At 38.2% G+C, this 23,803-nt stretch overlaps 5 protein-coding genes across 15 annotated transcripts in view; 2 read left to right on the forward strand and 3 right to left on the reverse strand.

Moving 5' to 3' along the window:
• Positions 1 to 4,041, reverse strand: part of LOC130425891 (glutamine-rich protein 2) — a 28,069-nt gene extending 24,028 nt beyond the window's left edge. For all 5 annotated transcript variants that reach the window (XR_008907108.1, XM_056752316.1, XM_056752315.1 and 2 more), the window contains exon 1: positions 3,335 to 4,041. Coding sequence is in view for 4 of the 5 variants with exons in the window: in XM_056752316.1 (XP_056608294.1) it covers positions 3,335 to 3,715 (381 nt within the window). In the remaining variant the exon portion in view is untranslated. The remainder of the gene's footprint in view (positions 1 to 3,334) is intronic.
• A 215-nt stretch (positions 4,042 to 4,256) lies between these two features.
• mfsd11 (major facilitator superfamily domain containing 11) lies at positions 4,257 to 10,721 on the reverse strand. The gene is made up of 14 exons (XM_056751954.1): positions 10,469 to 10,721; positions 10,105 to 10,232; positions 9,940 to 9,995; positions 8,748 to 8,855; positions 8,584 to 8,663; positions 8,400 to 8,496; positions 8,265 to 8,323; positions 7,916 to 8,072; positions 7,785 to 7,825; positions 7,602 to 7,667; positions 6,999 to 7,124; positions 6,737 to 6,911; positions 6,438 to 6,573; positions 4,257 to 6,239 (listed from the first exon to the last, which is right to left on the reverse strand). Exons 2-14 carry the CDS (start codon positions 10,198 to 10,200, stop codon positions 6,078 to 6,080), a joined length of 1,359 nt encoding a protein of 452 aa, XP_056607932.1. The 5' UTR covers positions 10,201 to 10,232; positions 10,469 to 10,721; the 3' UTR covers positions 4,257 to 6,077.
• Positions 10,722 to 10,912: 191 nt separating this feature from the next.
• Positions 10,913 to 15,006, forward strand: srsf2b (serine and arginine rich splicing factor 2b). Of its 7 annotated transcripts, none has more exons than XR_008907087.1 (4): positions 10,913 to 11,419; positions 12,421 to 13,143; positions 14,123 to 14,228; positions 14,719 to 15,006. XR_008907087.1 is itself a non-coding variant. In XM_056751959.1 (3 exons), the coding sequence occupies exons 1-2, from the start codon at positions 11,058 to 11,060 to the stop codon at positions 12,716 to 12,718; spliced, it is 660 nt and encodes a 219-aa protein (XP_056607937.1). In that variant the 5' UTR covers positions 10,913 to 11,057; the 3' UTR covers positions 12,719 to 12,730; positions 13,011 to 15,006. The 7 variants fall into 7 exon arrangements, 3 of the variants coding, with proteins under 3 accessions (XP_056607937.1, XP_056607936.1, XP_056607935.1); XR_008907086.1 differs by having other exon boundaries at positions 12,421 to 12,730; XR_008907084.1 differs by having other exon boundaries at positions 12,421 to 13,237; positions 14,123 to 15,006.
• Positions 15,007 to 15,234: 228 nt separating this feature from the next.
• mettl23 (methyltransferase 23, arginine) lies at positions 15,235 to 16,669 on the reverse strand. The gene is made up of 5 exons (XM_056751956.1): positions 16,530 to 16,669; positions 16,291 to 16,395; positions 15,811 to 16,048; positions 15,654 to 15,738; positions 15,235 to 15,478 (listed from the first exon to the last, which is right to left on the reverse strand). The coding sequence occupies exons 1-5, from the start codon at positions 16,614 to 16,616 to the stop codon at positions 15,316 to 15,318; spliced, it is 678 nt and encodes a 225-aa protein (XP_056607934.1). The 5' UTR covers positions 16,617 to 16,669; the 3' UTR covers positions 15,235 to 15,315.
• A 477-nt stretch (positions 16,670 to 17,146) lies between these two features.
• jmjd6 (jumonji domain containing 6, arginine demethylase and lysine hydroxylase) lies at positions 17,147 to 23,514 on the forward strand. Its single transcript, XM_056751955.1, has 6 exons — positions 17,147 to 17,286; positions 18,075 to 18,463; positions 18,599 to 18,885; positions 21,284 to 21,419; positions 21,861 to 21,999; positions 22,108 to 23,514. The coding sequence occupies exons 1-6, from the start codon at positions 17,158 to 17,160 to the stop codon at positions 22,240 to 22,242; spliced, it is 1,215 nt and encodes a 404-aa protein (XP_056607933.1). The 5' UTR covers positions 17,147 to 17,157; the 3' UTR covers positions 22,243 to 23,514.
• The last annotated feature ends 289 nt before the right edge of the window (positions 23,515 to 23,803 follow it).

Genomic DNA, 23,803 nt, shown 5'->3' on the forward strand with positions numbered 1-23,803 from the left:
GCCATCTTTAAAGAATCGTCTGAAAACACATCTCTTCCGTCAACCTGACCGGTTAGTACTGACTTCTATTTCTTTTCTAATCTTTCTATCCTTAAAAGAAACGTATCTTTGTATACCGTGATAGGCTATGTGAGACCACATTTACTGCACTTATGCTTTTGTTGCCCTTTGTTGTTTCCAATGCTTCTATCGTTTACCTCATTTGTAATTCACTTGGGAAAAAAAGGGTTCGCTAAATGACTTGATGTAAGTGTTAATGTTAAAGAACGGTGCTTCAAAAGGTTCTTTGATGCCAAAGAAGAACCTTTTGGTCCCATAAAGAACCTTTAACATCTGAAGAAACGCTCTTTTAAACAAAAGGTTCTTTGTTGCGAAAAAAGTTTATTCAGATTATAAAAAGTAAGAAAGGTTTTTAAAGAACCTTTGACTGCATCACTATGAAAAACCCTTTAAGCACCTGTATTTTTAAGAGTGTATATAACCCCTCCGGTGATCCCGCAGACAAGCTTGTTTGGAGAATGGATAGATGGATGAATGGAACAATTCTTTCATTTCTATTGCACTGGAGACAAAAGTCGGCCATCAAATACTTTATGACTCTGACCTTCCAAGATGGCGACAACCAATTTCTGAATAACTTGTAATGGTGTACTTCATCCAAAAATGAAAATGCTGTCATCATTAATTCACTCTCTAGTCATTACAGACCTGTGTGACTTTCTTTCATTTGCAGAACACAAAAGAAGATGTTTTGAAGAACGTTGCAAACCAAACGACATTGCTTCCCATTGACTTCCATTGTATGAATACAAAACATTTCTCAAAATATCTTATTTTTTTAGTTTACAGAAGAAAAATCCACATTCAGAATTCGAACGACATTATAGGGTGAATAAATGATGACAGAATTTTTGTTTTTGTGTAACCTACCCCTTTAGGTACTAAAATTCCATTGTAATACATTCCATTTATAACAATGCCATTTTAAGAAAGGTACATGTGTGCATTTAACAAACATTATTGTGCATCAATGAATGTATACCTTTTCACTAGTTCTGCTCTGTAACAACATACCTACACATAACTTCAGCTCACTTTTGCTAACAGATCTAACCACACACATCTGACGGCAGCATTGCCGTGGACAACCTGCACAATGTGTTAAGCTAGCGCCCCCTGGGTCGGCTCCTAAACTCCATGTACAGAGCTCACGCAGTCACCCGTGCGTCTCATTCCTGTTAGGCCTCCCTGGATTCATTCGACAGCTGGGCTGCAGGGTCAGCCGGGTGTGCCGGCGGATAACCATGGATGACTCCAAACATGTCCAAACCACGCATTAATGATTAAGATGATCAGGACCTCCCCATGCCGTGCGCTGTCTGACTGCACCCCACATCACCGGAGTGTGCGTGAAACAAACGCCTGCGCTGCGGGAGGTGAATTACTGTCAGCTTGTCAGAGAATGGAGAAAGACAAGTAGGGGTGGTGATCGGAGCTGAGGGCGTAGGCATGTCTGGGCAAACTACACATCAGGCAATATGAGACTTTCTCGTGACAGGTAAAGGGGTATAACAGTGTGTGTACTGATGTGTCACTATAAAATACAGCAGCCATCCAAAGTTTAGACACACCTGAGCGAATGCATCTGTTTGATCTCTGGCCATTTTGATTAAACACGCAAAGCAGAAAAACAGTATTACCAATGGATGAGCTGGACTGGACATTAAGAAATAAAAGAGAGGCTAAAAAGAATACATTTTAAATTTATGCATTTGGCAGAGGCTTTTATCCAAAGCAACTTTAATCACATTATACTATACATTTGTTTCTGAGTATGTGCAAGCCCTGGGTTCAAACCCATGACCGTGACATTGCTAGCACCCCGCTCTTTCCACTGAGCTACAGGACGCTGTAATCTTAGCAAAGAAGGATACTTAAAAGAATCTTTCAAAATCATGGGTTTCTACAAATTATCTGTTTTTGGGTTATTATTTTTTTTTCTGACCTTACATGTGACCCTGGACAACAAAACCAGTTTTAGGTAGAACGAGAACATTTTAAGGAATCGCCAAAAATACATTATAGGTGTTAACATTACAGATTTTTCTTCTGGCCAAAAATCATTAAGATATTTTTAAGTATTAAGTAAATTTATAAAAACTTAAGGTAACACTTGTATGTATAATGCATTATAAAAGTAGTTTTAAAGCATTGTAATGCACCTTTTAATGCATTGCAATGTCTTGTAAATAATTGTTATTACAGTTAATGCATTATAACACTTAGCAATTCATTGTTACACTACACATTTTAAATTGGTTATACTTCTTTACAACTAAATATAATACATTACAAGACACATTTTGAAAATTATAATTTATTTTATCGTTTAATAACTTTGTGATGCATTATACGTACATGCTTCAAGGAAAGTGTTACCAAACTTTATTTTTGTGAGTGGATGGCCTGCCGTACCCTTTGCCATAGAGTCAGGTGTAAGATATTGATTGTCTTTAATCAAAGTTACAATTCGAACATTGATGGCTCTTGACTGTTTTGTGCATGTGATATGTAAGAGCTGTAGACATCATATTGCTGATATTTAAAGGTTTTGGGAGTGTTTGGCGTGTGGAACAAGAGACACAGATGGTGTTATTTGAGAATGGAGCTCAGTGTCTGTCGCTCATTGTTTGGTTCTCTGTCATCAGTCATCTACAGATGAGAGGCACAGATGAGACATTCAACCTTCCCGCAGACCCCCAGCAGAGCAGACGCTGACCTGCCCAGGGTGTTTACTTGGGACGTGGTGAATGCCGTTGCGAACAGGACTATTGGTGCCATTTGAGTTGCCTTTTTCAATTTTGAATTTGTATAAATTTAATTTGTATTTGAGGAAGAGGAATGCAAATGGAATGAAAAAAATATCACCATGAAGTGTTTGGCCAATTCATGTCAAATCCCAAAACCACTAACACACTATAAAAAATGGTCAAGTCATGACATTTTTACCTTAACTCATCAAAATAACTTGAAGTTGCATGAATTTACTACTAGTCAAGATTTTATTACTGTGTATCTCAAAGCCAACTTATACTCAAAGCCTATTATCGTATAGTGCTCTTATAACGCGTCTTTTGGATGTCAAACCATACAAAACATAGTAAGGCATAGACATACATTAACATGACCCCCACACTAAAAACAACCATGGTGTTATCATGTCCAAAGACCTCCTTTGTAAGTGATAGGTAGAACGTATTTTTTTAGTAAAAGTCTTGAAACACATGATTTATTTTGTGTTTGTAGTTTGTGGCACGCAGAGGGGTGGGCTTACCTTGGACACTCCATCCTCGTTGCTCTCCGTCTTCCTGCGGAGCTGCATGAGGCTCCACATGTCATTGACAGCACTGTCAGATCTGAGGAGCTGCGAGGCGCTGGGCAGAGACTCCAGCAAAGACATCTGCTCCTCCATCCGACGAACCTTCTCCTCCATCACTGCATTTGGGCTCGATTTGTCCAGGGCGAAGGCTTTACTCTGAGACGGGCCGCCGCCGTTGCGGTGGTCCACATCTCTCCAGGCAGTCGTGATCCCCTCAATCTTCAGGTGCCCGAGGATGGCGTTTAGTAGCGCGTGCAATGCGCCGAAATTGACAGCTCCGACATCTTCAGTTCCTATAGAGAGCTCCAGCAGCTCGTGCAAGCTTATGTCGGTCATTGTAAAGGGTTCAACCCGAGTGAATGTAGTTTAAACGATGTGTCATTACATGCTTTGCTGTCGAAAAAGAAAACCGACAATCACAGATGGGTTTGTTTAAATACGATCTCCAACCTAGAATCCAAATACGATTTTAGTCTTTTGTCAAACATAGTCGCTGAATTATGACACTAAATTGCGTCTTCGTTTCTTAGAAGTCTATAAAAGGATCCTGAAGTTTTCAGTTGTGTCGCCTAAAAGTTTCTTGTCTATTCATCGTTTCATTCGCATGTTACCGGCAGCTTTGCTTTTGGTAAACTGTTTCAAGATTGCTCCGCTATCTGCCTTCGCCCCGCCTACCCGAGATACTGATTGGTTGTGATGCTGAGGACTCTATCCTAATTGGACACATTAGCTGTAAGTCAGTTAAATTAGACTCTGTTGTGAGTGGCGGCGTCTTTGGTTGCTTAGCAACTTACTCAGTTGCGTCATTGGTCGTGCACGTGAGAATTAAATTAAAACAATGAAAACAAGTAAATTATATTAATTAATTACAACTGAATTGCTTTTCTTTAAACATGTCAATCGTTTTTTATTTTCTTCCGATTAGATGTATTATTATTTCAGGTTTGGTGCCCCATGTATGGAAAATCTCATAAATTACAACAAATCATAATTATAACACTAAATAAGTAACTAACTAGGACATAAACAGTGCATATATTGTATAACAAATTTGTATCTGTAAACACATCTGGCACATAAAAGGGTACAATCACAGTGACAACATTAGTTTTTTTTCTGGAAGCGTACACTTAATGAAAATATTTTGTATTAGCAGAAGTAAGTTTTTACTTTGTCTAACTTCTTTCTTAATGTGATGGAGATTTTTTTTATTGAAAACATTAGTAAGATGTCCCTTTATTAACTTGAAAAACCATTTGTGCAGCACAGTAATGTGCATAATAAACATTAGCAAAGCATAAAAATAAGAATCAAAGGCTGACAAAGTTTTTTCATCCCATGTATAAATATATTTAAAAAAGAAAAAAGAAATCCAGGTGCCACTGCCATTTTTACAGTAAGATACATTCAAGTATAAATTCAGATATTCATATCACATTTTCCCTCAAAATCCTGTTGATTGCCCTGAAACAATTACATGTAAAACTGAACAGATTCTGTTAAATTTATAGAACAATGCATTGTAGCACATGTAGCTACTCTAATTTCATGCAAATGCTAATTTCATCGGCACATGTACTGCAATTGATTAATAACAAATGTATTTTCCAAATCCCTTCTGATATATATTTACTTTTGCTTTACTGTCAACTTGATATTGTTATGGAAAAACAAAAGACACTGCTAAACTGCTAAACAGTCATTCATTCTTTGGCCAAAAATAATATCTTTAAAAAAGTCAACTGACAACAATGTTAAAACAAAGAAACAATGATATCTATTTACTGGATGCTGTCAGGTGTCTCACGTTGATGCTGATTTTGTAGTTAGTGAAAAAATACAAATTTCACATTTTTGTATACTGCACTTCACAGCATATGTACGTGTATATTATATTCCACAGCTCAGTGATTTATTGCATTTGCTCTTAGATTTCACTACAACAACTGAATTACTTCATGAAACATATACCTAGAGGTGAATAAGTCATTACTTAATTGCCTTAATCTTGTTATATATTTAGTGGAAGACAAAATGAGAATATTTTTAACCAAACTTTATAAACTAATCGTTATTGGATCTTTTCAATAGTTTCACAGCAAGTTTCAGAAAAAAGGTTGTTCATCCATATGATATGACATTGAAATTATTTACTCTTTTTTTCATTTTTTTTTGTGTTTACTAGTCTTTGTGTTTTAGAACATGACAGACATGTTGTGACGAAGAGTCGAGTTGCATAAACATGTTTTTCAAATATTCTCCTAGATGGTTTCACTAGCACAAATCTCGTGGATTTGGATTGATGTAAAGCTGAGTAAATTATGAAACATTTCATTCTTGGCTATTCTCTGAATCAATTTTGACACTTTTAATGTCCAACAAAAATATATGATATTGTTGGAAAGACGGTGCGATCAAAATTGTTCTAAATCTTCCAGCACATGGTGACTGGCATTGCACTGTCCAAATAAACTGTTGTTGTGTAACAGCATCTGAATATTAAAGGCCCTTAAAGGAGTAAACTTATTTTCATGTGCAATTAAAGAATATTAATCTATGACGCCGATTCGTTTAACAAAGAATTTATCCAGGTAATACAAGGTGTTTTCCCAGTTTAGAAAGCTAAAGAATAAACCAGAGGAAGAAATGGCCTGTAAGGATGATACTGCCAAAGTATTTCTGTCAGTCTCTGAACTAATCAGATACTGGCATAATCAGAGTTCTTCCGAGTGCTCATAGCTGTCCACTCCACCACAAAGAAAGTTACCGTACCCCAGAAGCCCATGAGCACCATGATGAGCAGCTGCCATTGCAGGAGAAGATAGTTACTGTAGAAGAAGGCCACGGCAGCTGTGATAGACTGCAGAGACAAAACATATCTCATTATGAAGCCGAGCAGAACTATAAAGATGATTCTCAAGATTTGAGAAAATCGATCACATATTGGAACTGGATTCTAATCTATAAGACTCATAATAATTGTTAACATCCCTCAGTTTCAAAATAAACATTACTGTAAAGTAACAGCAGAATGTTTAACAAAAAGAAAAGTTCAAACCTGTACAAATTTGAAGACGGCAAAGGCAGGGGCGCTGTCTTCACGGAACAAGAAACCCACAATGCTGATGAGCTGAGTGTTAAAGCAACTGTCACCCAGGCCCAGCAAGAAACTGCATATCAAAGCCACAAGCACGCTACAAAAACACACAACCAGTTAAAACAAATGAATACAGAGAAAAGAGCTAATAAACACCTGGACATTTGTGTTCGTGCTTGGTATTTGTGTCATACAGGCTCACTTTTCAACAGTCTTTCATATGAGAACTACAGTACTGTCACTGGTGCCCCATACTGTACCTGGGCTGCATGTAAGCTTGCATCTGTGTGCCTTCCTCTGGGGCAACAGGAGCATCGCTGGCTATGTTGAGGAAAATAAGGTAGAATGCCACAAAATGGGTAATCATACCGAGAAACACCACTGGGTTTCTGCCAAAGCGGTTACATTTATCCAGGATCCCGAACACTCCCCCTCCTGGTCAAACAGAGAACAGTTTATTATGATAATAACATCTGTCACATTGAAATGGAGGGTAAACACACTGCTTGTGTACTGAATTACCTATTATTTCCCCAACGCCAATCAAAATTCCTGAGAGGCCGATGAGACCCTTAGCGTCGCCTCCAAATTTAGACATGGCCCCTAAACATGTCCCGTATACCCCACTGTAAAAGGTCAGCTCGAGCCCTGGAAAACCATACAGTTGGACAACCACATTTTCTCAACAATGTAGCCCAGTCAGTAATTTGAAACAATTCTGTATAAATATATTACAGCTGGCCAATTAACATATGAATTAAAACTATGGTAACAATAATACTAATGAGCCTTTCAAATCTTGGCTTCTGTACATTTTAAAGAACATAGGTAGCTCTCATCAGGGTTATAGTAGATGTGGGCTTCCTTCTTTCTGCTAACACTGGGTCCCTTTGAATCCAAAAAGCATTTCTAAGCCCAGTCTTATCTGTTGTGATACACCTTTAACAATTCTCAAAAGGTGTCACTGCTGCAGCTCCTCCTTTTTTTTATTATTCTCAAAGACAGTAACTCATTTCTGCCTTTCACTACAGGAGTGCCCCAGGTTTCTGTTCTGGGCCCTCTTTTTCCCCTAATCTACGTTATATCTGAGTCACTACTATTTTTTCTTACGTGGACTGAACTTACCGGAGTAAGCAAAAGGTATGCTCAGCAACAGCATCTCTTTGGTCATAGCTAGTTGTATGGATTTCTCTGTGGAAAAGTAAGGAGCTCTTAGTAAATAAAAGAACATGCCTCAAAGTAAACTATTTTACAATTTTTTATTTATTTTTTCCATGTTCCAACATTAAATAAATCACTGCAACTTACTGAATGCATCCAGTGCTTGAGAGCCCAGACCCTGAGATGCTCTTAAAAGAAAAGACACATAGTGACAAGATTAAACTACGGGCCAAATAAATACCTTGATATGCAGCAGAAGTACACAAACACAGCCTTACACCACTGAGCTACTGTCTGAGATGTCTGTCGGCAGAAGTGACTCAGAGGCATCAGATGGTGCAGGTTCAGGGTCTGGCTTCTGGATCAGGAAAAAGAGGAAGCTGCCAACTAGGCTGATGACCGTGAGTGTGATGAAGACAGTTTGACGATCCTTGTCTGGCAAAAGAGATTTTCACTTCATTTGGACGTCGAGAAGCAGCAGAAGCAAATTTTATTACAAACGTACAAACGTTAATTATGTTTCTGTCCAACAATTTGGAATTTCTTCCTAAATTAATGTAATTTTAATTTAATATGATAAAATAATATAATATATACTGTATATATATATAGAATATAACATTTCACCTGTTATGTGAGTCTTTCCATGCCATGCAAGATATATGTACAGATTGCCGAAGAATAAGCTGCAAAAGAGAATAAATGAATGACACATTTTCTGCACAAACATTCTAGGTGGAAATAAAAAATAACAGGAAGTACCTAAACTGCATCAATGCCCAAAATATTCCACTGTTTCTTCCTATTGTGGAATCCTTAGAGTTAATGGTTAGAAGGTTCCCCTGGGCTGTCCATAGCACTGCCAGAAAAAAACATAAAGGACAGAAAGTCAGATACTGTTTGGTAGGACTGGATATTTTTACCAGCACAGAAATCTATCTATTACCTGCAGCTGCAATTCCAAGTAAAACTGATAACGTGTAGAATGACCATGTGTAAGGATGAATGAACACGGCAATATATGCACTAAAAGACACAAAGGACCAGACATGTTTTTAAAAATTAACTTAAGACATTACTAGATTATGATAAAGCCAGTCAAACACTTACCTGTAAACAAGACCACCGAAAAACAAAGATAACTGCGGTCCAATGACGGCTATCACTGAGGGAGCGATAAGGTTTGAGGCGGAGAACACCGCATAGATGATCGCCATGCTGGAGATTTTGAAGAGATGCATTGGAAAAAAAAACATTACGATGCCTTTGTGATACACATCATTTACTCAAATATCTATTCTATTTCACTAAAAAGCTTTGCGAGAACTGTTCAAATAAATAGCTAAATTCTTCATTATCTCAAGCAGTGAAAGATGTCTTCTGAATTTCCCTCCAATATTCTTGGCCAATATTAAAAGGAAGCTCGTTTTATCTGGATCAGTGGCATTTGTATATCTTTACTGTACGTTGGAAATTAAGGACTTTCCTATTATGATTGTGTCACATGAGTACTTTACTTCCTCAAATTTCTGTATTCTTGAAAACAGACAGTTTGTCTTTAAGAGTGCCACAGTCAATTAGATCATTGAGGTTAGGTTAGGGAAGGGTGCGATTCATTTGATCACAGCACAAGATCATATGACCAGACTTCATCTATAAAGTGACCATCATTAAACAGAGTAACACAGTAAAGTTGCACGAAAACATGACTGAAATCAGAAACAGAGTAATGTTTCATGTTTTATAAGTAAAAACATTTATTTAACAACTACATTAAAAATCATGGACTGTGACGTTAAGCATTGACATATGCTTTGTAGATGCCATTAAAAAAAAAAGTTTAACAGCTTGATTCCCTCTGTAGATCTTTACTATCGATTACTCTATTACTTACACAGGAAAATAAATATTTGCCACATAATACATTCATATTTATACAGTTGTGCATACAGCGCAACTCTTTTGCTTACTCTATTAACTTACATTTAATTCATTATTCTACCAATTTATTTGCATTTTTAATAAATAGCTCATGAAAACCCCATAGAATTCTGACTCTGATTGAAAAACAGTCAGCAGTGACCACACAATCCATTGTTAAACTGCGTATTAGTCTGTTATTAGTCAAATTAATTAATGTATTTGATTATTCCTAAATCCGGCAGGTTAAGTTCTAAACACTTAAATGCCCATGGAGAGAATAAATAAGACAACTACTCCAGGGAGAAGTGGGCAGTCACATTTTCTTTTCTTAAGCAGTAGCACTCTTAAGGTACATGCAAGCAATGAAAACAGTTCATACCTTGTGTATCCACTTCCATGAAACTCAGTGCTATTAAAGCTCTTTATCACGGTTTGCTGAAAAACAGGGTCATACATATGTGCATCTGTATATAGCCTCTTAGAAACCTAGTCACTCATATCACAAGATTTTTATCAGGTCATGCATTTGCAGCTCAAAACCTACTTCGATGTTCCCGCAGGTCCCAAAAGCAGTGAACATAACCATGAATCCCAAGCCCAGGATTACAATGTTGAGCAGGGCTTTCCCTTCTGGACTCATTTTGACGTTTTTAGCTCGATGATAACCTAAGACTAAAGTAAACAAAGAAGTCAGGTGACTGAAACATCTTTATGCATATGTAGCTTGTGAATGAAATCGTGGAATGTTCAGTTAAAATAATGACGTGCTCGTTTAAGTAAAAATGAACATTATTCATTTGATTTAATTATGTAACTTACTGAAGACATAATGCACAACTGGTTAATTAATTTCCTCATGCTTGTGAAGAAAGGCTGACTGTAAAATGAATTGTGTTCAATAAACTTACCAGCTAGTTTAGTGCGATGATGGTAATCAGGTCATTCATAATTTAAGAGAAATGGCGATCAAGAGGATTCCGATGTTATCAAAAACATATTGTTAAGGTGATAATTGCATATATATTACTTTCCGACTCCACGAACAAGCTGCTACGTCTGTCTGTCTGTCAGTCATGTGACTGCCATCAGCTGACCGTGACACCCCGACAATCGTCTGCGAAGGTGTTTGTGGGAAATTGAGTTTTTACTCAACACCGTCACCTAATTAATTGATATTTAATATGAAAAACGCGACAACCCGCGGTTTGTAAATGTTAAAGCGATATTCAATGTTTATATTAACACAAATAAGTAGTTTAGATATAATGTTGAGCACCGTTGTGATTATCACGTTAGTGTTACCGCCATTTTGTCAATGCGCGGGCAAGTGAAGGGCGCGCGCGCGAGACTTCATTGTTATATTGGTGTGCGCAGGAGGTCGGTGGGTGTCTCACGGCAACCAGTGTTTCTTTAATCTCTAAAATACACGAATCGATTTCGTATTCACGTCGCTTGTGATCGATAATTAACTAAGTTTGTTGGGGAATAATCGTTCAGATGAGTTACGGTAGGCCTCCGCCCGACGTTGAGGGCATGACTTCGTTGAAAGTGGATAATTTAACGTATCGCACGTCCCCCGAGACGCTGAGGCGCGTCTTTGAAAAGTACGGACGAGTCGGGGACGTTTACATCCCCCGAGACCGATACACGAAAGAAAGCAGAGGATTCGCCTTCGTGCGTTTTCACGACAAGAGGGACGCGGAAGATGCGATGGACGCCATGGATGGAGCCATTTTAGACGGGCGAGAGCTCCGCGTCCAGATGGCCCGCTACGGTAGGCCTCCCGACTCCTACTATGGCGGGCGTCGCGGCGGGGGACCCGCGAGAAGACACAGTGGACACGGGCGCCGCAGCCGAAGGTAACGGGAATGTTTATGCAGTTAGAAATATTAACGTCGAGATTGGTGTATTTTACAGTAACGTTAGACAAACTTTAAATGCGGCTGTTCTTGCATATCTATGCAAAATGCATGCGCTCACGTGAACACGCAGGAGTTCGTACACAGCTGTTTCAAGTTCTAGGTTTTATTAAAGGGTAATGTCGGTATTTTTACTAATTTATGGATTTTATTTAGTCAAAACGAATGTCCACTCATCTTCCCGACCTTTTTGTTCTATTCATTCGACGCAATTTAAGTTAACCGAAGCACAAACGAAAATGCCATTCGTATTGATAAGGTACATCTAACTTTACCATGGATTGTTGTTAAACAATTGCTGCGCCCGATGTTTGATTTTTTTTGACATGTACTTTTTATTTCCGATCTTGTTATGCTGGGATGCGTAAAGTTTTTTTTTTTTTTTTAGGTTATGGTTTAGAACTTTTATTTTGAAATCCTTAGGAAAACACGCAAAAGTGCTACAATCTTTAAAATCTTCTCTCGGAAACTCAATTGTAAAGACAAGCTTTTGAAGTTTTTACAAACACGTTGTTATAAACTATGGTATTTAAAAAGCTTGTTAAGTTGCGCAATTACTGCTTTGTTGAATAAACACCCACTGTTCAGCCAATCAAAAGCGACCGCGGGATACCAAGCGCCCGAAACGTACCGCAGCGACTGCCCGCTTAATAAAGTCCAGTGTTGCGTAATCCTTGAGAAAATGTATACCTGAACATGATATACAAACATTTGAAATAAATTATATATTTTCTATCATTTGTATTTAAATTATGTAGAGCTTCATTGGACCTCAGGTCAATCCCCAAGTGCAATGTTTAAATACAACATTAGATACTTTCTGGGAAATAAAGACAATCATTTTAGTATACTATGCGACACACATAGTTCATGTTTGACTTGTGATATTTCCAAAGTGCATGTGATACAGCAGGCTGAAAAGATCATATTTTCATTTGCAGCCCAAAAAGGCGCAGACGCAGCCGTTCCAGAAGCAGGAGCCGTTCTCGTTCCCGCAGCCGCTCCCGTTACAGCAGATCGCGGTCACGCTCTTATTCCCGCTCCCGATCTCGCTCCAAGTCGCACACTCCCCGTAAGAGGAAGTCCAAGTCACCATCCAGGTCTAGGTCCCGTTCGAGGTCCAAATCCAGGTCTCGTTCCAGAAGCCGCACACCTGCATCAAACAGAGAGTCCAAGTCCAGGTCCAGATCTAAGAGCCAGCCAAAGTCTGCTGGTGAGGAAGGACCCACATCTTCCTGAGAGCTTGCAGTGGTAAGAAAACACCACACCTTCAAAATCTGTAATGCATAAGATCATACTATACTCTATGTAAAGATGTTTATTGTGTCAGAAATGAATTTTTCATATCCTAGCTTTTCCACACATTGGATGCATCTGTGTAGCTCACTTTGGAAAGTGAGCTGCTGTTCACAACACAATTATTTTGTTGTTTAATAGCTTTGATATAAATATCACGACCGAGCAGGTTTATGGTTCTGCTTTGACATGCTATGAATGGTGTTCAACTCAATGTGGAATTGTTTCCTCCAAGCTGCTGTATCCGGTATGGAAATATAAAGGCAGGGGTGTGAGGTGAAGGTTTGGCTGTTAGAGGTGTGTGTGATCCAGCCAACTGCTCCTGTTGGGGTTGCTTTGGAGCAGATGGGTGTTTTGGTGGTGCTGAGGTACGTCTATGAGACAATGGGCAGACAGCATCCTACCTTCGAAAAATTACAAGCGTAAACAATTGCTTTCTTTGACCTGAAAGCGAATGTATAGGTGAGGTTTTTTGGAGAACGTTTCCAAAACATTTAACACTTAAACGGCTAGGGATGGGCGATATGTCTGAAATAATGTAACATTTACACGTATCTTGCAATCTAGATATGTTTGCTGCATATTAAAAATGGATTTCACGAACCACGTGATAATGCACATGTAGAGTAATATAATAATATAAATACTTAAGATTTCATGAAAACCTTTTCATTTATTTAGTAGCATTGATCAGCATTACTTTGCCTAACCAGTTCTTTGTCATGATTTGGGGGATGCCCCCCTGTTTTTTAACGCTTTCTTTGAGATTTAACAAAATGTAACAGTGTTACGAAGTAATAATGTTCAAATCACTTTTACATAATATGAAAAACAAAAATAATGTATAGATGGAAATATATATATATATATATATATATATATATATATATATATAAAAACAACTTTAAAAGTAACTCTAAGATTAACAAGCTGATTTGTAATACATCTGTGGTATAATCGGCATTAAATCGGTGACTCATTTCTACTTGTATGTAGCATCATAGCGCCCAACCCTTGCCAGAACTGTCAGATATTTCACCACCAAGTCCAAAAAAGGCTTATTCCTAAACTGACTGGGATCCCATTGGAAATACATCAGGCCTTATTCATGAAACATGAGTGGAGCGGATTCGTTTCCCCTATCTGCACATAAATTGTTGTATTCATCACAAATTAGTTTTGCTTATCTAACATGAATATGGCCCAATGTGGATCAGCTAATTTATTCAAATGGATCTTTATATTTACGGGTATCTATCCATGTCATCGTGCCCTCCACAGATTGTGTACCCCACCTTCCCCCCGAAAATGTTCTGCCCATTTGACAATTGTTTTGTGTTTTCTTAGGTTTGTCTCATCATGTGTCAATTCCAAATACTTGACCTTGGTTGGAGCCTGAGAAACATCGGATGGCAAATCTCCAAATCTACACAATGCCTACTGGGGCCTTAAGGTCATTATGACTGATTGGCATATTGGAACTGTTTAATAGTTATACAGCCCTTTTGTTCTGTAAATGCATTGTCTTTATTTGTTCAGTGAGGATGTTTAAAATGTGTATGTCCTTTTTAATTCATTGAGTAGGACGAACATCACAATTCTATTGGCCTTTAAGGTAAACCCAGTGGTTTTGAAGGTGTAAGACGCACCTCATTTGTGTAATCTTTCGCAAGGCACTGTTAAGTTAATTTAGCTTTGCTTTTTTGTTGTTGTTGTTGAGTTAAATTTCTGCTTTAATCTTAAAATGTTTAAGATGATTAGTCTGCTTAATTGAAATGGCTTGAAATTAATCTTTTTTTTTTTTTCTCTTCGATTTCATACATATATTACAGCTTTGATGTAATGTGTACCACTTTTTGAATTTTATTTTAGTATTACTCAACTGTGTGTGTGTGTGACATTTGGATTCTAACCCAGTGTCTTGTGTATTTTTTGTGCACTAGGCGCAGTTGTCTAGCTGTTGAGTATTGCTGGTTAGCTGTTAAGATCCGGTGTTGCAGTGCTTGGCTGTTTCCGGTTTTCTCCAGATTGCAGCTGTTGCAGGTGTGGCCGAGGTCAAACAGCATCTGCTAATAAATATTTGGTGGTAAAAATGATATTGTCCATCAAGGTTCTTTAATTCTCAATCCACAATTTAGAAAATTGGAGTATCACTTGCTGATAAAACCAGGAAATCATACCGTTGTTTGTCCTGACTTCATTTCTGAATCTTCAATAAATTGATTATGTTATTTTTGTCTTTGTGTCCAAGTGTTTTCCGATTTTAATCTCTGTCATAAGCGCTTAGATAAAACTCTTCTGAAGTTTATGCCAAAAATGTAACCTTGAATAAATGATTCTTTCAGTTCTTTGATAACTAGAGAGGATTCTATTTTAGATTGATGGCGTGGTACTTGTGATTGATTAATTATACATAGGATTTATTTTTTGTGCTTTACATAGAAGTATCTGCAAACTAGTTAAATGTACAGGTTGTAATTTATTGCATGAAAAATTGTTTACATTTTGTATACAAGCACTACAACAACATCATCATCATATTATAGCATCTCTTTTGCTGTTATAATCATCATTTGGACAGTATGATCCCCAGGAAGTGTTGATCCAGCTAGATGATTTTTGTTGGCATGGAATGTTTCTAATGGAACATGAATACATTTCAGATTCCACTTGTGTAACAAAGCATCTATGGACCAGTCAGCACTGAAACAAGATAAACCAAACAATATGTTTTAAGGCTTTACAACGCTCACTAGTAATCTTGCTGAATAAAATAGTGTATACTGGATTCCCATGATAATGAAAAAATCATCATTTGATCACCTTTGTGTCCTTACATTTGTGCATGCAATATCTAATTTTGAAGTTTGCACATCACCTTCTCTCCTGGTAAGTTGTCCAAAATTGAGCACAGGGGTTTTTCCTTACAAGAAAGCAGATGGTCACGAGCACATCTTCAAAATCTGTCCAAAAGAGGAAAGTTGTTTTAAGGAATGCCAAACATCTAAGAAAACAAGTTGACAAAAGAAGCTCACCTTCGGGCTCATAAAATACATCTGATCCCAGGATAATGTCCACCGGTGGCAGCGAGACGAGTTCTGGGGATACTTGACCCCACGTCAGCCCGATGACAGGTGTGCTGGAAAGGTTATTGACGTCACAAGACCGTCTGCAGTTCTTCAAGCACATGGGAAGTTCTGCACTGTCTGACAGGATCACATGAGCCCCGGACTTTGCAGCCACTATACCGGGCAAACTCACCCCAGCACCGAGCTGTAACACAGACTGAGACTGTTACTGACATTGACGAAATGTTCGGCACAACCAATGGAAGTGACTTTTCAGGGTTTTGTTAGATTTCATCTCGTGAAATGTCCGAACCACATAAACGGAGGAAATGAATTTCAACTAGAATAACATTAAGAGGACGTGAACATGGAGAATTAGCACCAAACACAAGTCACTTACTGTACCATTATCTAGTCGACTCGTTAAAAATGAGTATCAGGGATCACCTCAAGAATAGTCTTGTGTTGTGTCTTCTCCCGTGTTATCCACACATACTGTGACAGCACCACCGCACAGGGCCAGACATGCATCCCATATTGTGGATCGAGCACCTAAATTAAATGACACCGTTTATCAAACGTTAAATGTTTTTTTCAAGCCGTGTTTTTAAAAACTACTTAAATGTCTACTTTAACTAAGGCGGGAAACCAACCCTGAATGGCAAAAAAATACAACTTTATTGTACCTCGGGAATAGACACAATTAAAGTGTCTTCGTCGTCCTCAAATGTAAATGTTTTCTCTATTATGGTTTGAGGAGGAGGTTCGTTCATGGTCGCTTATGCATCCCATCACATTTTTTATCATGTTTTCCACCTTTCCGAAACACTTCCTGGAATAAAAACCCCTCATCCAATCAGAAAAGGGCATTTAGGCGGTCATCGTATTTCTCCCAGTTTCATTTGTTCTTATTTGACGGGTGCTGGCGTAAACTGAACAGCCAATCAGTTTTCAGAGAGTTGTTACATAGCTGGAAAGTTAACCAATTATCTTCTTCGATTCACCAAAGGGGCGGCACAATAATATATATATTGTTTGATTGCGCCACAAGGCATGAAAGAGTCTTGCTAGCGCCAGATTATCTAACATCAGTTCTTCACTGAAGGGTGCACAATACGCACCGCCTCCCTTTCTATAAAATAAATAACTTATTTTTGTTTGTCCGAAAGTGGCGTCGGCCACAAAAGAAGTGCACGCGCGACCATAACGCCTCAAAGAACTGACTAGCCTCCACAGTCACCATACACTTTCATGAGATTAGCATTAGCACGCCGGATTAACGGTATAGTCGCGACTCGTTGAAACGCTACAGAAATGAACCACAAAAGTAAAAAACGGATCAAAGAAGCGAAGCGGAGCGCCAGACCCGAGCTGAAGGACTCGAGTGACTGGACGAAACACGATTACTGCGAGAGTTTTGATGTGTCGCACAGGACGGTGAAGGTGAGTCTGTGGTTGTGTTTACTGACACCAGCAGATCTGATGCCAGTATAGGACACATGTGGTGAATGATGGGAGCCAGTGCGCACGCTACTCGCTGCACGTACACATCTCTTTAACGACTCAAGTAAAAACACTACAGCCCACCTGTTACTGACTTTTATGAGCTTTATTGACCAGTGTTGGGCTTATCGAGACATGGTTATTATTTAGATAATGAATGGTTTCTTGCATTGTATTTGTTCAAGCCATTAAAACTCTTCCTTAACAGTACATTTATTTATTACTTGTAACAAATTGTACATTTTTTTATACAAAGTTTAGTAAAATTAGTTTATTTCTTCTTATGCATTTAACCAATGTTAAGGCAAACACATTTTGAAAGCAATCTTCTCTTATTTAAGATGGTATTTTGCTCATATTATATTTATTCATCTTCATTTCATTCAAAACCTGTATATGACTTCTTCTTATGAGGAACACCAAAAAAGGTATTTTGAGAAATGTCTCTGTGGTTGTGAGTACAATGGAAGCCAAGAATCAGTGTTGTTTGGTTACCAATGTTTTTCATTTTATCTTCTTTGGTGTTCTGAAGATAGTCTTTTAAGTTTGGATCGACATGTGGGTGAGTTAACAAATGTCATTTTTAGGGCCTTGTCTCTAAAAATTCCTCAGATTTTCATTGTATCGATGTTACATTCGGACACATTCAGCAACATGGCAGTTCTTGTTGATAGAAAATCATCACATTCTGCTCCGAATCATATGATTTGATTGCTGTATTCATCCAGGATAACGTGGAACGAGTGGATGCCCAACGTCTCTCTCCAGAGGAGTTCATCCAGCGCTTTGAGAAGCCGTATAAGCCTGTGGTTCTGCTCAACTGTCAGGAGTCGTGGCCTGCACGAGAAAAATGGACTCTGGAGCGACTCAAACGCAAATACCGCAACCAGAAGTTCAAATGCGGCGAGGACAACGACGGCTACTCTGTCAAAATGAAAATGAAGTATTACATGGAGTATTTGGAGTCGACGCGTGATGACAGCCCGCTGTACATATTCGACAGCAGTTACGGCGAGCACGCCAAACGGGGCAAATTTCTGGAGGACTACCAGGTGCCTGTTTTTTTCAGGGATGATCTCTTTCAGTTTGCGGGGGAGAAACGACGTCCTCCATACAGGTATGCGTCATTTCATTTCAGTCTTGGAGACAAGGGAAGACTTTATGAATTTACTTCACTTGGGTGTATTTGGCAATAAATGTCCTGTGAGGACAATGGCAATAAATAAAACCGTATTTTTCACTGTCCTCACAGGTGGTTTGTGATGGGCCCTGCCCGATCTGGAACAGGCATCCACATCGACCCTCTGGGCACGAGTGCGTGGAATGCTCTGGTCCAGGGCCACAAACGCTGGTGTCTCTTCCCCACCCATACACCCCGTGAGCTCATTAAGGTGACACGGGAGGATGGGGGTAACCAGCAGGACGAAGCCATCACCTGGTTCAGCGTGATCTATCCGCGCACACAGCAGCCCAACTGGCCCGCCGAGTTCAGACCGTTGGAGATTCTGCAGCACCCTGGGGAGACTGTGTTTGTGCCGGGTAAGTTTTTTAACTGATCTTATGACGCTCTGGAAAAGATGGGTCGGTCATACATTTGGAACGGGTCAAATGCACATAGAACCCTCTGATTCTGAAAAATCTATTTTGGTTTAGCATTACAAGGTTTTATCTGCAAAACATTAATTAAAGCAATACATAGTTTAGCAACACAAACAATTTAATTATAATTTTTGTACATTTACATGGTTTTTATGACACTTCATATTTCTAGAACGCCTATTTCTAGAATTTCTAGAAAGTGAAGGCTAAAGGCTGTTCTAATTATCCACAGAAGGTGGGACAGGTAAAATGACTTTTTCTGGAGATGAGTATGCCTGAAATAACACGAGAATGTTTATTGTTGTAATTAAGTCTGCTGACATTGTTGACTATTTGGCCTTTATTTTTGCATTATGAGAGTGTATGTTAACACAGGTATCAGTAAGCTAGCGCTGCTGGCTAGTGTTGTGTCTATAAATATAAAACTAAACTCTTCAACAAAACCTAAAACAAAAAAGTACTGTAGTTTGTGCTGCTCTCCTTGACAAGAGTATTAATAAAACGTCAAAATTGAGGTTTCTTTTAAACATTGTTAGAGGGCTTGGGCGGAGCATCCGTTAACTCCTCCCCTTAAGCTTCCTTTTCAAAGGCAATAGCTTTTTTTATACATCCAATCAAATCGCATCGAAAAACGCAAGGCACACCCAAAATTTGTCTCATTCCAAATTCAATTTCACTTGGAAATGCGTCAAAGTACGGCAGTTAAACTGATCACAACTTCCAGTTCATGGGGACTTTATTGTTTGCTGAAATTATGACCGGTATGCATCCCGAGTCCATTATATGTTTTAATATAAACAGAGTATTAAAAATAATGGAAAATAATACTGGATGTTCTACTAGACAAATGTTCCGTCCATGATTTATGTCATATTTCTATGTATATTAAAAATGAAGAAATGGTGGAAATGAGAAGTGTCCATGACTGATATTCTCATCCTCCGTAACAATTATAAATAGTCTCTTGTGTTTACACCTTCACCAAGATATTTACATTAATTTGATTTTATTTAAAGATATACATCTGCCTGTACCTTTCAAACAGGTTAACAGATGACTTTATATTTCTCTAGTTAAAAACTGAATATTTTCTTGTCACGCTGTATACACAACCTTTTTGATTCTCATTACCAATACAGCTAGTTTTCCACATTTAAAGAATTGTGATATGTATAACTTCCTATTAAAATATAATGTATCAATCTCTGATCTTATGTGATTCGTAAAAGCTTGACATCATGACGTGTCTTTTTTAGCAAAACATGCTATGATATTGTTTATTGAGTTTTTAAATGTCACTGTAATTTTTTTAATATTTTTTAAGGCCTGTTATGTAATAAATGTTAAAAGTTGTGTTCAGCTGTTAGTAAAAGTTTTTAAATTAATTATTTTTAACATGCAATATCCTGTTTTTAATGAATATCAAGGAAATGTGTTGATGCGAGTGTTTTTTAAGAAAATAATGTTTGACACCTTTAAACCAAGATTTCAGAATGCTTTACCATACATGTACAAGGAATACCATATGCATAATGTGGACAAGAGTTGAGTAATATAACCGAAATCTTATGTTATCAAGATTTTCTACTTCTGGCATTTTGTGCCCTCAAATGATCAGTTAAGGTATTTGTGTGTTATCGAATGTATCACTTGTTATATACACAATTTCTGTTCTGGAGGAGAAAGGCAAGTTTCCACACAATCCTACTGCATACTTGCTACTCCGCAAACCACATGATATTTTGAGACCGGGAAGAAACCACTGGCTTTTTGTGTTGTTTATTAAGTTAAAATAGAAAGTAGCGTTACACAGACAACATCTGCTTGGAATAAAGCTGCTCATACTAGTGTAAATGAAGGATTGGCAATGGCATAAAACCTGATGATGGGCTGCTTCTCTTGAGAAGTATTATACCACGGGCAAAATAAAAAGTGAAGCTATTTGTGATAAAAAATCTCTTTACACTAAGAAAAAAATGAAAAATAGCCTTCAACTAGGACAATAAACCTTTTTCATGTAATATACAAGATTGTCAATAATATGTATTGTAAACACTACTGGATATTGGTCAAATGTTTTACTTTTTCCTCAGTTGAAATATATTATTGAAGCAGGTTTATTCTGGCCTGTGGTAAAACAAATATTTTGTTGTAAACTATTTTTTGTTTATCTAATTCTTGTGAATAGGCCCTGTAGTCATACTGTTTTCTGTGTTTCAAATATTCAATATCCTGATTCTGATAATGCATGACTATTTTAAGGAAATTCTGCTTTTGTAATTTTTTTCAAAGTTTAGATGGAGTTACAGTAAGAAAATATATTTTGTGTCTTCTGTAGGTGGCTGGTGGCATGTTGTGCTTAATCTGGACACCACCATTGCTGTCACCCAGAATTTTGCAAGCACCACCAACTTCCCCATCGTGTGGCACAAGACCGTTCGAGGACGCCCCAAACTCTCCAGAAAGTGGTACAGGTGAGACCGTCTATTGGCACAGATTACTCATAACCATGACTGCATCCTGGAAGTTAACTATTAATAGGTTTTACAGGTAGAAATGAAAAGTCGTTTAAAGGGGAAAGTTCAAGCAAAAATGAAAATGTTGTCATCATTCACTCACCCTCTTTTCATTTCAAACCTCTACGACTTTCTTTCTTCCACAGATCACAAAAGATATTTTGAAGAAAATTGGTAACCGAACAGCACTGGCCCCTATTCACTTCTTTTATATGGACACAAAACCAATGCAAGTGAATGGAGGCCACTTAACAACATTCTTCAAAATATCTTCTTTTGTGTTCTGAGTAAGAAAGAAAGTTGTACAGGTTTGAAATGACAAGTGGGTGAGTAAATGATGACGCTTTAAATGAAAAATGTTCTGGAGATATTTTATTAGGTAATTTTACTGTCTTTCAGGACTTTGAAGCAGGAGAGGCCTGATATTGCTGCTTTGGCAGATAAAGTAGATCTGCAGGAGTCCACAGGCATCGCCTCCGACAGCTCCAGTGACTCCTCATCCTCTTCCTCCTCCAGCTCCTCCGACTCTGATTCAGAGGTACATCCCATTACATCTGACACATTCTAGATTGATGGGAAAGCTGAGTTTGTGTTAAAATAATCAAGGGAATGAGAAGTTGACTGCGACTTTATTTGTTCCCTGAAGGCTGCCGACTCGGGCTCCGAGGGCGATGCCATGACCCACCGCAGAAAGAAGAGGAAAACCTGCAGCATGATGGGAAACGGTGACATCACAAGCCAGGACGACTGCGTGAGCAAAGAGCGCAGCTCGTCACGGTGACGTCCCGCTTTCTCCGTCCACACCAAATGGGCTGCAGCTGCAATCATCTCCTGGATGAAGAAACACCTCTGGTGCTCCCAGGAGACATCTGTCCATTAGATAAGAGAGTCTGGGTCCACGATTTCACACTCAGCCCCCAGTTATCTGTCCTAGTGTGCTTTAAGTGATAAACAAGAACAAAATAACCAAATATATGCTCGTTGGAGGTGCGTGGCATGGATGAGCCAACCGCTGTATGGGAAAGTTAGAGAAACTCTTCTCGTGTTGCCTTTGCTGATGTCAGGGTCCGGACAGGAAGCATGATGTCTCCTCCTGTCCTCGTGCCATGAGCGTTAATCTGGGTTTAAATCTGATGGCATTTTTAATATTTTTCTGCATCACGACCCTTCTTGGGTTTGGCACGATGGGTATGCTGTATTTAATCTTCTTTGAAAACAGATTATTTTATAACTGATTCTTGAGCTGCTCTTAAACATGGGTTTCCCTGCCTTATTAGCGGGAAAACAAGCCCATAGTAATTCAAACGTTAAATGGCTGCTTTTATTTGTGCACCCTTTTCTTATGTGATTGTTGCTAGTCTGAACAGAAATCAGTTAGCAAGAACCTGAAAGGAAAACTGCTGTGAATGCTCAGAGTTTATAGATTTCAACTAAAATTATTGTTTGGACGTTGACTATAAACCACTACACAAAGTTTATTAGTAAATTAGTTATTAAATCGATCTTAAATAAATCTGGCAGTGTTAGGAATTCACCTTGATGCTCTTTCGGATGTGACCATGTGGCACTAGTTAAACACTAGGGGGCAGTAATGCTTCTTATGCACTCTAATGCTAGTCGTTTATAAAGGTTGAAAATCTTAAATTCTTCTTTTTTTGACAGAATGTTTGTGACAGTGCTTAGTGTGTGTATGCTGAACCCCTGTATAAAATACAAGATGTCTTTATGAAGTGCCTATTTTTACCTGATGATGGTCCTTGAAGTTGCATTGAGCTGTCATGTTTCAGTTTTTGGCTTTTCCCCACAGCTAGGGTGTTAAGGTGTAAAGTACGGACGGTTCCCTTAAATGACAGTTTGAAAGTGTTGTAGCTCTGAAGACAAGCAGTGTGTTTTTCTGTGGGCTGGTTTTATTTCACTTCTTCATGTTTTGTATTAGCTCTGTTGACACCTCTGGCCCACTGGGATTCAAGTGTGGGGACGAAATGTGAAGCATTGATGTTGCTGAGATCAAAAACGAATGAATAACTGTTTAATAAAACTTTATATGTATTTAGTTTGTTGTTGAATGTTTCAACTTATTTTTAAACCCTGTCTTGGTGTGTTCATTACAGAAACGGAGGAAAAAGAGGCAGTGTTATTACTGTATTCTTGTTCTGAAAATCCTAAATCAATGCATCCGAGGGTTAAAGTTAATTTGTGTTTGATGGGCCTAAATATACCCGAAACCACTGAAAATTAACTGGTTTACATAAAATCTTAAAACAGGAGTATTAAATAGATACACATTTATATATTTAAAAAAATAAACATTTGTGGTATAAGTTAAATTATAAAGTATAGTA

The sequence above is a fragment of the Triplophysa dalaica genome, chromosome 7 (genome assembly GCF_015846415.1).
Source record: "Triplophysa dalaica isolate WHDGS20190420 chromosome 7, ASM1584641v1, whole genome shotgun sequence".
NCBI classification, from domain to species: domain Eukaryota; kingdom Metazoa; phylum Chordata; class Actinopteri; order Cypriniformes; family Nemacheilidae; genus Triplophysa; species Triplophysa dalaica.